This window comes from Cricetulus griseus, chromosome 4, assembly GCF_003668045.3.
Source record: "Cricetulus griseus strain 17A/GY chromosome 4, alternate assembly CriGri-PICRH-1.0, whole genome shotgun sequence".
NCBI lineage: Eukaryota > Metazoa > Chordata > Mammalia > Rodentia > Cricetidae > Cricetulus > Cricetulus griseus.
The window spans coordinates 220,970,142-220,983,430 of NC_048597.1; the positions used below are offsets into that span (position 1 = coordinate 220,970,142).

The window sequence follows — 13,289 nt, forward strand, 5'->3', positions numbered from 1 at the left end:
AGACAGAAGAGACTAAACGCTCACTGTGACGGGAGAAACAGGACCTATTACATATTGCTGGTGGGATACAAAATGGTAACGAGACGTTGGGAAAAAGTTTCTTTAAAGCAATCTAGGGTCTTTCTGTAAGTTGCACCAAGACTTTTCACCCAGATAACACTGAAACTGTATGGTCACAAACACACATGTAACAAGAATGTTTTCTTCTAACGCTTCAAGAACTGAAAGCACCCAAGGTCGCTCCATCAAGAGAAGAGTGGGTAGCTGGACTGTGGTCTGCCCAGGTAAATGTGCTACTGAGCATGAAAAGGCATGAGAGACAGTCACAAAGCACTCAGCCTTGAAAGGTTGTCACGTACTGTATAATTCCAACTCCAACGTTCAGAGAAGGGCAGCACCAGAAAGACAGTGCAGAAGCCAACGGCCAGCAGGAGTTGAAGAGGGAGTGGGGAGCAGTTGACGTACAGGGACTTGGGGGACTGCAAATCTTTTCTGCATGAAGCTGTAATGAAGGAGACATAATGATGGCAAAACTATCTTTTAGGACAAAAGTGGACCCTAGTGTGAACTATGAATTTTAGTTACTGTGTGAAATTATTGGTTAATTCATATGGTCGGTGAACAACACTAGTGCAAACTGTTAACAGAAGCTGGGTGGAGGTTCATGGAGACTCCCTGTGCTTTCTGCTCCATTTTCTATAAATGTCCAATTGCTGTGAAATGAAATTCCTCAAGAAACTGAAAACGGGACGACCATATGACCCTCCCGTACCATTTCTGGGTATATGCTCAAGAAATCCAAGCACATATCAGGAGATGCTGGAACACATCCTTGAGACAATATTCATGATAGCCAAATGGAGTGAGTCAGCATTGGTGGTCACCAACAGATCAACAGCTTTATTCTGCCATAAAGAACAACACTGTGTCATTTACAGGAAAATAAGCCTGGAGACCATTATGTTGAGCAAAATAAGAGAAATATTCACATGTTTTCTCTCATATGCAAAATATAATTTCAAAAAAAAAAAAAAGACACAAAAGTAGAACTGAGAAAGAAGGGGAACTATTTGACTCCTGAGCCTCGTTCCTGTAAGGGGGACAAAAGGAGGTAAGGGGGGAAGGGGGGAGTATGATCAAAGCCCATGACATACATGTATGAAATGCTATAATTAAATGCATTATTTTATATAATTAACATGCATTAATGAAAAGAGGGAAGGGAAGTTGAACACACTTCACCACCCCTTCTCCAATTAAATGACTATTGTAATAACCTTGGTGACTTGTTCCAAAAATTAGACCAAAAAATATTTCTAGAAGAAAACCCATGTCTGGAAGAGCTGTGGCCAAATTGCTAATTAATGAAAACCACTGACCACCCATAACAAACATGAGATGGAGAGCTATTAAAAACTCACAGGCTTCCTTTTGCAGTCTCATCCCTTAGTCAGAGGGTGTATTATTTCCCAACCCCTGCTTGTCAAGGCAAACTGCAGGAACTATGAAGCTGAATGAGAAACCCTTATTTAAATAAGAATTCATACTCCACAGAAGTAAGAATCTTTCAACTTTTATTTCTAGGATACATTCATCCGGAATCTTTTTGTTTCTTTACAATTTTCCCCCTAAGAGAAATGAATACAATAAAAATATAATCCAGCTACCAGCAATGTTTATAACCAGAAAGGAATCTAAAATCTCTGGTGTGATAATATAGGATATTATTTTTTTTAAAAAATATAAACTTCATACCAGAAATAAAGCCTGAATATTCTCTTTTGTTAAAAATATAATTTTCCATCTTTGCTCTTCCACTTAATTCTAAATCTGTATTTAAACCAGCAATTTTAACTCTTCTTGCAAAGGTTTGGTCTAGCTTGTGCCCTGTTCTACAGTGTGAGTCAACTAACAACTACACCATGGGGCTGTAGTCAGGTTGCAAGATACCCTAGTCACTGATTAAAAACTCCCATTAGCAAACCGAGGCCTGCTTACTATTTTATCCTGGTCATGAAATTGGGAAATGTATACAAAGGAACGTTTGCAAACTGTAAAGCTCAATGGAAAAACAAAAATCTGTTTTGACTAAAAGGGTAGCTGGCTGGGACAGAGGTTAGGCTACAACTGTGACACCCACATGATTGCAAGCGTGCCAGTGTGTCTCAGAGAGACTGGTTGCTGTGTATTGAGTGACATGTGACTGCTTTTCTCAACTAAGAAGACGACCACGGAGCAGAGCGATGGCTCTCTAGCTCCGAGACTGACACCACACCCAGTGGTCAAGCCATCCATCTGAGGATGGGAAATCCCAGTTGGATGGCTTTTCCCTGCTTCTCACTGGTTTCTCGGCAAAGTCTCAGAAGCTGGCAGGTAACCCATTTCATAACAGACTTAGGAAGCCAACACAAACGCCCCGAGAGTGGGTACCTTAATGTAGGAAGTAACAGAAAGTCTAATTGTAAACATGGGATAACATACTCGAGCCAGAATGGACCCCTCTACCTCCAAGTAAACGGCATCATGCATAGTAACTTCTATAGCACACTCGGAAGAGCCCTGAGGGCCGCCACCTCATTTTCTAAGGGCAGTAGGCACAGAAAGAGGCTTTCTATAGGCCCCTGTCCAACTAGACAGGCTTAGGAAGGCAAACCTAGCACTGCATATCAGTGGAACATCCTCAGCAACTTAGAGGATGAGACCTGGCAAGAGGGGGGTTGCCATACAAGAGGCCTCCCTAAGGCGCTGAGCTAGGAGGCCACCGAGAGGGGCTGCCCCAGAGCCTGGGGTCTCCCCTCCCACACTGCTCTTCCTTCCTCTGTGACCCTGCAGGAATAGCCGGTGCAGTGAGGGAATGGCGGCTGACCTGACCTTTGGCTCTCTGATATGCTCACCCTTTCCTTTAGACTTCCACCCCCATTCCCCAAGAGAATATTCAGGCCTTTTTTTTCTTTTCTTTTCTTTTCTTTTTTCTTTTTTGTGGCTATTTTGCATTGGTAAGGAGTATAGACTAGCAATCTGGGAACTCCCTAACTCAGGAAATGTCTTTGTCAGTATAAGATACTCAAGTGGGGGAGAATAGAGAAATTAAATGCATTTACAGAGAACTCACATAAAACACCTCAGACACTGAGTAATCCAGAGCATTGAAGCTGAGCAAGGGTATGTTTCACCGGGAGTTTTGCCAAGGCTTAGCTATGGGACTTTAAGCCAATGTTGATATTCCAGGTAATAGTCATCTGTGGTGAAGCAGCACATCTTTGTGTTTTCTGCATACAACAAAGTAAGGTGATTTAAAACACACATTCCTTTAAACCAATTTACTCCCATTTACAATTGTAGCTTCAGTCTTACATTTAAATATCAGCCTAAATTGTCAATGAACCCAACAGTGAACTAAGTGACAGTATCATTTAAATGAGATGATAATGCAAGAAAAGATCAGCATTAAACTCAGAACACAAATACAGATTAGAGTTTGCTCACACACATAATGTGTTGGAAAGCCTCACACGGACAGAGCCCACCGAGACCCTGAGATCCTGCCTGCACGGCTTCCGGTCCGGGATGCATCTCCTCATTGTCATTGAGGCCTGCACAGCAGCTAAGCATTGTCAGAGCACTCATGAGGCTGCAGCCCACTCCAGACTTAGCGCATGTCCCCAGCAACCGACCTGTTGAGTTGCTCCCTCAATTACAAAACAACCTCAGCTTTCAGGAGGCACAAAAAAAAAATTTTTTTTAATAAGAAGAAATTTTAAAAGGAAGGGTTGAGATCCGTTCAAAGACACTCAGCATTAAACATCACAGGATAAGAACAGGTGGAACCAGGGACGAGAAAGAAAGGCACAGAGAGCTCTCTACCACATCAGGCCATACTGTCAATGGCAGCTACCTATTTAACCAGAATCTGCACCACTTTCTTGGAAAATCTAACAATGAAACATTAAATGTACACTTTTAAAATTTTATATTTATTTGAAGAATCTTTGGTAACAGTTGTGTGTCTCCCACATTAAAGGGCTTTTGAAACTTAGCTGACTATTCAGCATAAGACAGATGAACTGCAGAGCTGAGCTCCACATTTTCATACTGCAACCTTGGCCCTGACTGCTGACTGGCCCTGCTCATGCATTTCAACACAGCACATTTAACCTGTGGGCATACAAAACCAGAGGCTAATACCAGAAAGGACTTAAGACAGCAATGAGAATCAATGACAAAACATAACAATGACAACTGTTCTTAAGTAATTTATTTTTAAATTATAAGATTTACAATGCCTTGATTATGCAAAATATCATAATAGAAATTAAACTAAATCAATAAACCAAAAGAGAAAGAAAACTTTTTCTTGAATATCAGTACTTAAACCATCTTTGTTCCAACTGCATCTTATAAAGTATGCTAATTTCACTTGCAGGTTTAATTTCTCATTTGCAACGTTTTATGAACTGTAATTTTTTTTCAAGTGCTATTATACCTAATGTTTATACTGCGACAGCAGCGAAATCTCCCGAGTGCGATCAAATGTGGGGGTGGGACCCAGCTTCGGCTGTTAGCCACAGACAGACATTACCCACGGCAATTGGTGGAGCAAAGTCCGCTTGAGTGACCGGAACATGGCTTAGAACACTGAGGCGGCTGCTGTCCTGTCCCTCTGGTCGGAACCTGCCAGCTTGTGGCAGCATTACTGCTGTGGATAGTAAGACTGCTGTGGGGGCTGAGGGAAGGGGTAGGCAGGCTGCTGGGGTCCCGGGTACGGAGCCTGTCCTGGGCTCTGGTGGTACACTGGCGTGTACGGCATGTTGTACTGGCCATATGCGTAGGGGTTGTAGCCCATGGGCATGGGCATCTGACAATACCTGATGGTGAGAAGGAAACAGAACACTGGGTCAGTGAATGAAGTCCGACAGAGTGAATGCCACTACTCTACAATGGTCAGTTTTCAACAAGAGCTTTTCATTCTTCTAGAGGAAGAGAGAAGAGTGAAACAGTAGACCTGTTTCCAGAGAAAAGCATCCCTGTCATTAATTAAATCAAAGATGATCAGACTTTTACTACTGCCCAGAAAATAACAATGTTGAATCCAACTACTAAAGGAAGAATAAAAACAGACTGCTCATTTAATGAAGTTCTCTGAACATGCTCCTGTTCAGGGCTGGAGAGAGGGCTCACTGGTTACCAGCACTGGCTGCTCTTCAGAGGACCTGCATTCAGCCCCCACCACAGAAAAAAATAAGTAAATAGACAAACAAATAAGTAAATGGACACCTCCATGAAGAAGGCTAGTCTTCAAACACATCACATAACGGTCTAAGTTTCCATTTGTCAGTTTACCAGACTGTGATTCCTGAGTACAGACACAAAGACAAGGCCTTGTGATCCTGGCTTCATTTAAGAAAGTCAGCCTGGGGCCATGCACTGTATTTCACACAGAAGATGTGTTTATATAAATGAAAGATGCAAAAACATAAAAATATATACCCTAGACACCTAGGAAACAGCTGTTAGGCCACTCAAATAAGCAATTATAACAATTTTAATTTCTGGGTAAGTTGACAACATGGCTAATTTATGAGACCTGTATTCAGAGAAGAGATGAGCCTCTGTCTTTAAAGGTTAGTCATAGCCAGAAATGTGTCGATTCTTGGTGACACAGGGTGTCACTGCCTTACCCAGGATATCCTGGATAGGTAGGATACGGTGGTCCCTGAGCCTGTGGAGGGGGAGCAGAGCCAGGGGTCTGTGTTGGTGCTGGTGAAGCAACCCCTGCCCCTGTGGGAGCAGCAGCAGCAGGGGTGACTCGGTTTGCAGGAAGCACAGGAGGTGGAGGCCGGGCTGGAGGCTGGGGCTTCGCAGGCTGCAAGAGAGAAGAAGCAATGATACGGGATGTGCGGTGTGACTCTCAGATGCTGCTGCCTAAAAGAAAGGAGAGCACGGTGTCCTGGCCATTCAACCACACACCCCTCAACTCTCGCTCTTAAACATTAGCTTACTAGTCTAGAACGTGGCCAGGAGCTGCTCTCCCACCTCTGAAGAGCCCCTGCTCCTCCTGATGCTAACGCGGTCTCCACCAACACTCAGACTCACTACTGGACCTACTGACAGGCCCCAAATTCTTTTTACAAAAGCTTTAAGCTTGTGAAAATTTTTGAAACACGAAATTGCACACATCGTGACAAAACTCAGCAATTGTTAACACTACCCTGTCTTCTTTGTCTGTAGAACCATCTGAAGCTGCCAGTGTCACAGCACCAGCCCTGCAGACATCCACCCTCAGCATGTCACCAAAACAATCACGCTGCTCCCTAAGACTGGCAATCATCTACTCCAGATCCAAGTTCCCTACTCACCTGGAAGAAAGGTCTCCTGTGGCTGCTTTTGTGAACCAAATTCAAACCAAAGTTCCTATGCCAGAGAGTCTGTAATGAACTGTTTACTCTCACCTACAACTCCCTCCCATCTTCCCACGTATTTTAGAAAACAGGAGTCTCAAAATCTGCATCTCATGCACTGACTTCACTGGGGGAGTCCATGCTAAAGATGTTGTTTCACTCAGGCTGAATGCTTCTGGGGGTGAAAATTCATGAGTGCTGCTGTGTCACGCCCTGGATGCTATCAGAAGGTTGGGTCCCTAACCACAGGTGGGGACCACCAGTTCCTCCACTGAAGGAATGCAGCAGGCGCCTGGCCTGCTCACCACTCACCGGCATGGTTCTTGGAGCTGGAGTTGGAGGAGCTGTGGCATGCCCCCCTGCTGGTGAGGCCTGATATGCTGGAGGAGGGATGGAAGGAGCGCTGGGTTCTCTGGCAATGCTCTGCTGCAGATCCCTTGTGAAAGACAGAGTGTTAAGGTTGGCACCATGAAAAACACCTCTAAGATATTATTCCTTTTGTTTTTCTTCACATACTAAGCAAAACTGCCTCCAAATGATGACAGTATTCTAAAACATGTTCCTATTCCTACATAGAAAGTACATGTTTAATCCTGCAACTAAACAAAGTTGTAGTGTGACTCTACTTCTAAAAACCAGCAAAGAATAGGGTTTTTTTTTTCATTATCTTAGTTACAATTCTGATGGTGATGTCCTTCTGTATGTTGTTAATATATGTTTCTCTTATTGGTTCATGAATAAAAACACTGATTGGCCAGTAGCCAGGCAGACAGTATAGGCAGGACTACCAGATGAGGAGAATTCTAGGGAGAGAATACAGGGAGAAGTCAACAGAGAGACACCATGTAAAGACAGGATGCCAGGCATTCTCCAGTAAGCCAAGACTACATGGACATACATAGACTTATAGAACTGGGTTAATAATTAAGAAAGAGTTAGCCATTAAGAAGCTTTAGGAGCCATTGGCCAAACAGTTTATAATTAAAATAAGCCTCTGAGTTTATTTGGGACTGAAGGGCAGCAGAACAGGGTGGAACAGAAACTCCATCTACACAACTCAAATAAGGATGTTTTAACTAGGAAAGCAGCCTTAGAAGATTGCTTCTTATCTAATAGGAGTTAACTACAAATCAAAAAACTAGTCGTGATGGGAAGTACTTCTGTATATGTTTATCTTATTGATTGTTGAATAAAGTTCTGTTTGGCCAATGAAACAGCAAGTTAGACAGGACTAGGAGTCAAACAGGATTCTGGGAAATGTAGTAGAGAAGTGGTGATCCAGGCAGGAAGTGACACAGCAACGAGACTCATATTTTAGCAAGGAGAAACAGGAAGTGTCCCCTTTTCCCCTCCGCTCTTCCTCCAGCGGCGCGATGTGATCCACCAGCAAGGAGGGACGCCAATAAGGCGTCCGATAAGTCTTATAAAATATATAGATTTATGATAATTGAGACTGAGCTAACAGATGACAATCCTAGTCACTGGCCAAGCAGCATTGTACCTAATGCAAGTCTCTCTGTGCATTAATTGAGGCCCTGACTCAGGTGGGAGGCTGGCATAGAGCGCTTGCTTGGAGGCTTATGGCAGAAAGATTTATTGTAACATAGTAGCACAGTTGTCAAAGAATTACAACCCACTCAGATGCTGGGCTAATGTTTCATTCCAAGTATGACATCAGTATCACACAAAATAAATCCCAGCACCAGGAAGGTAGAGGCAGAAGATCACAAGTTTGGGGCCAGCCCTAGCTGTGTAGCAAAAGCCTCTCTCAAACAAACAAACAAGAGGACAAAATAAAGATAAGCTAAGTATGCAAATAATTAAGTAAATTTCTGGAACAATTTTTAACCTGTAAAAGACACGTGGCACTGGTCTATTTTATGTTAAAAGCTAATGTAATAATGTATCATTAAAGTAATCTGTCACTAGCATAAACTGACAAAAAATACATTATTGAAAAGACATCAAAACATAGACATGTTAAGAGACAGACATAAAGTCTCTTCAAATAGTAAATTAAAATTAACTTCAAAAATCTCATTAAACCTTAAGGTCCACACACTCCAGTGACACATGATGGCCATCAGTCACTCAGGGCTCGGTCATATCTACACCAGGACCAATGGTCACAAAGTCACCATCACCCTTATCACACAGCCACCCCTCATATGCCACAAAGGCCCCAGACAGAAGACAGACATACTATCTTCATTAAAACAAAAAGATGTTAAGTACTTAATGTAAGTAAATACTGCTTACAAATGGGGACATTCTAGTCGCTATTAATACTCTAAGTGTCAGACTTTGGAAGATCTAAAATATATACATATACTATAAAGCCTTAATGTAAGACTTTTCCTTTAATAAACTCTAATAATTAACATATTCATGGGCAACTGAGAATTTCCTACACAGTTAATGATATAAATCAAAGCTATTAAGTCACAGCTCAATAATGTAAAACAGCAAAGGTAAAATGCCACAATTGCTGTGCCCACCAACCACTACCACTGACACCAGTGTTTTAAATCACTTGTGAAAAGAAAATGAAGTACAGGTGAAAGCATTCAATTATTTCAAATGCTCTGCCTTTGATTAAAAGATTTCAATTAACTGTGAAATTATGAAATTTGCAGGCAATTGGACGTAACTGAATAAAATTACACTAATTGAAGTCAACCCAGATCCAGAAAGACCAATATGCAATGTTCTCACTCACTTTAGACTTGTGTGTTTACCTGGAGTACCTGTACAAGCTGGGAGACTAGAAAGGGGCCACTGGGGGGAGAGAGAGAAAGATCTTAAGGGAGGTAGGGTTAATAGAGCACAGGTGACATGAAAGAGGAGGGAATATGCAGGGAAGTGTAAGTGGGGAGGACAAGGAATGGGGGGGGTAGCTAAACACTAGGGGTATTCAAAAGAGCCATTCAGAACATACAAGTTTATAAGCTTCCTAAATATATGTAGACATATGTACATGTATATTCACACATGGGTGCATATATGTGTGTTTCTGTATGTGTGAGGGGTTGATTGGGGTTACCCTACATAGGGGATAGTGTTCTCACAGAAGTCACAGGTTACCAAATAAAAGTCTGGTGCCAGGGGAAGGCTATCTCCCCTTCCTTAAGGTGTTAGTCAAAGGCTGCTACATTCTGTTCCCTTGCTCACAACCTAGACACAGCACCTTTGTGTGAACATGGGTCAACTTCCTCCAAATGACCCACTGGGTGGGTCCTCTATTACAGGCCCAGCTTTCTCAGTGGCTCGTGCAGAAGGGACAGTGCTATTTCTCAAGTGTCTACCCATCTGCCCAGGTTACTACTCCTGAGCTATTTCACCTCTGTGCTTCCACACCTTGGGTTTCTGCTCCTTCACTCTTTCATCCCGGATCAAGATGCCTATGACTCTGTGAAATATTCAAAAGAGGGAAGGGGAATCCTGCAAAAGCACCACCCAATTCATCCCACACACAAGAAAGAAGCTTTACGTACAATCCCACACACAAACAAACTCACTTCAAGAGCTCATCTCTCTCTGTCTTCCGTGCAAACACTATGTCACTGCATTTGTTCTGGAACCTGACCAAGATTTCAGTCAGCTCGTTGTAAAACTATAAGCAAAGAGCAAATACAAATAATAATTAAAAAGCAATTTTAATCTAGGGAAAAATACATTCTAACAATAATAACTTAGCAGTGTTGCTGAGACTAAAGCTGAAAGCATTTACATGAGATACATTCATACTACCAACTGAGTAACTTAGGACTAAATATGACCTAGGGGTGGTAAGGAAAATAAAACTAATGAGATCATGTTCACAGAATACTGGCACTAAATATTAAATGACTGTAAGTTACAAGTATCATAACTGTGCACATGTTCCCAATCCCTATACAAAAACCAACTATTAAGTATAACTAAATCTGCTGTCATGCTGAGTTAAACCTGTACACTAACCCTGAAAATGAGACGTCACTGAAGATAATACCCAAGGCTCTCTGGAGAATCCTCCACTCATCTACTTGAACAAAGCACTGAGTCCTAAGGAATGGCCTCAACCTTCCCCTCACACCAAGGCTTTACAGTGCTGTCTATTCAAAGGGCCACTGGGAATAAACACTGCATCCCATCAAAGTGACCTTATTCAGTAATCATCATGGAGTTAAGAACCAGAAGGAAACTTGTATCTGAAAACTTAAAAATCACTTCTCTCAGCCAGGTGTTGGTGGCACACGCCTTTAATCAATCCCAGCACTCGGGAGGCAGAGGCAGGTGGATCTCTGTGAGTTTGAGACCAGCCTGGTCTACAGAGTAAGTTCCAGGACAACCTCCAAAGCCACAGAGAAACCCTGTCTAAAAAAAAAAAAAAAAAAGTCACTTCTCTCAAAAGCAAAACAGAACAGTCAGGGGGTAAATTATATTTATAAAATACATATTACAATAAAAGCATTTCTCTAGACCCTTTAACGAACAAAGCAAGGAATGTACTTAGAACATATCTGAAAACTACTTTTGACACTCGGGCAGGTCACATGTCTGTCCCCATCACACCACCAGCACAAGAGATCAAAGCCATGTGTCCCCTTCCACCAAAAATCAGCCACAAGCAGCTGTGTAATGAAGACGTCGCTGGCTTCTGATAGCTCTAATTCCTGCTCCCTGCAGCACTTAAGTCCTTCTCTACAGTTTATTCCTCAAAGTTCCACCAAAATGCTGCTGCCTCTGCTGAGCATCCTCGCTCTGAAGCCCGACAGAAGCAAAAGACATCAGTACAACAGCAAATCAAATGCACAGTCACTAGCATCCCAGCTGGCCTGTTGGGTCTGGGCTAGTTAGCTCCAGCCTGTCTTGTGTGCATGCATACCTTTGTGCCCTCCTTCAAGTTAGCTACAAGTTCAACAAAGTTGTCATATGCAGTTGCCAAGTTCTTCAGAACTTCTTCTCTTAGGTTAGCTTCATTGTTAGACTGCTTCATTTTAGAAAATTCTTGGTGTGAGACCTTGGTAAAAGACACAAAGTGTATATTTACTTATAAATTCAATTCAGCTTAAAATGATTTTAAATTTTCTTGTTTATTCTGTATTGCATACATGTGTACGTGTGTGGGTGTGCATGTGGGTCAGTACATATCAGAAGGTCAGAAGACAACTTTCTCTTCTTCCACCACATAGGCCCCAGGGATTGAACTCAGGTCATCAATTCTGTTATCCCCTAAGTCATTTGATAGCCAATCAAAATATTTGTGCCGTGGTCAGATGTAGTGGTACACACCTTTAATCCCAAGATTGGGGAGGCAGAAACAATTGTATGTCTAAAAACATTAAGCCTGCCAGGGCTACATAGTAAGAACACCTCAAAGAACAAAAATAAAACAACAAAAAATGTATTGATATCTTTTCCAATTAGGAAGTCATGATTGCTGACATGCAAAATTACAAAAAATACCTGGAATTTGTTCCTGTCAGTATACTGTTTTGACTTTTTTCCTTAAGTGAAAATATCACAAATTCAATGATAGCAACATATAATCAATAATGGTTACCAATCTCTATCATTCTATAACATAAAAAGTACCTGGATAGGAACTGATGATTTTGAATACCTTTACCACTACAGAATTCTGCACATTCACTGATAAAGTCTTAGACATAACTAAAGTCTATTATATATTAGCCAGACTATTCTACAGGCATTAGTGGTTCCCACTAATTTTGATTCTTCCCTACATGTGGCAAGAAAAATAAAAAGGAAACACTAGAGCCAGGCGTTGGTGGCGCACACCTTTAATCCCAGCACTCGGGAGGCAGAGGCAGGCGGATCTCTGTGAGTTCAAGGCCAGCCTGGTCTCCAGAGCGAGTGCCAGGACAGGCTCCAAAGCTACACAAGGAAACCCTGTCTCGAAAAACAAACAAAAAAAAGAAACACTAAAAATGGTTTGGAAAAAAAATGTGTCTGAAGGCTTTCTAAGCAGCGTGTAGCACCCTATCCAGAGAGGTAACTTTGCTCCTGTTACTGGAACTGAACCTAGAACCTCACACATACCAGTTGAATACAACTGTGCTGCTCTTAATCTTAACCCCAGCACTCTCAAAGGTGACCCACAAGGATGGCAGGCAAGCTTTGAGATCCACCTATGTCACACGCCAACCTGGCTGTAAAGATCCTTTATTTCTCCAAACTATGAAGATATACCATACTCTCTGTGAATTCTTCATAGGTCTGGAACACACCTCCTATTAAACACATAAATTTACCTGTATATTTTTTAGAAGTTCCTCCTGTTTCTTCAGAGACTCTTGAACTTTAGCTGTTAGACCACCATAAATCCGATCCAGCTCAGTGACAGAAAGGGCCTCCTCATTTATCACGCCATCCTGGGCCAGAGCTGTCAAAAACTTGCTTGTCATGTCAAAATTCACTGACTTCAGGTCATTCTCAAGACCCTCTCTTTCCTTCTTTAGTTCATCAAGACTTGATAATAAGGATTTTAAGACATTTACAACCTAAACAACAAACACAGGCATGGTCAGTGGTAGCGCATCCCTGGTAACAAAACTCAAGCTGAGGATCGCACTCCCTCCATCCGCACTGCCTCTTGGGAACTGAACATTTTTTCAATATTCAAAACTTGAAACTTTTGGAAACAGATGGACCTATCAAAGTGAAACAGCTACAGCGAAGAAAATACTTCAAACTAGGTTTGGTGTTGCATGCCTTAGTTCCAGCACTGGGAGGCTTGGGCAGGAGGAGAACTGAATTTAAGGCCAGCCTGAACTACAAAGTTCCAGGCCAGCCAAGTCTACATAGAGAGCGCCTGTCTCAAAAGGGTGGGGGGGAGGGGGGAGGAAAGGAAGATTTAGATTTCAGGGCTGGGAATACAGTTCATGG

General features: G+C 42.2%; 1 protein-coding gene across 2 annotated transcripts in view; it reads right to left on the reverse strand.

The window, feature by feature from the left end:
• Positions 1–3,953: 3,953 nt before the first annotated feature.
• The window catches only part of Pdcd6ip (programmed cell death 6 interacting protein), a 51,928-nt gene continuing 42,592 nt past the window's right edge, over positions 3,954–13,289 (reverse strand). For both annotated transcript variants that reach the window (XM_027415270.2, XM_027415271.2), the window contains exons 13-18: positions 12,656–12,904; positions 11,266–11,400; positions 9,917–10,011; positions 6,711–6,834; positions 5,679–5,863; positions 3,954–4,865 (exon numbers count right to left, since the gene is read on the reverse strand). In XM_027415270.2, the coding sequence (XP_027271071.1) occupies positions 4,691–4,865; positions 5,679–5,863; positions 6,711–6,834; positions 9,917–10,011; positions 11,266–11,400; positions 12,656–12,904 (963 nt within the window). In that variant the 3' untranslated portion in view covers positions 3,954–4,690. The remainder of the gene's footprint in view (positions 4,866–5,678; positions 5,864–6,710; positions 6,835–9,916; positions 10,012–11,265; positions 11,401–12,655; positions 12,905–13,289) is intronic.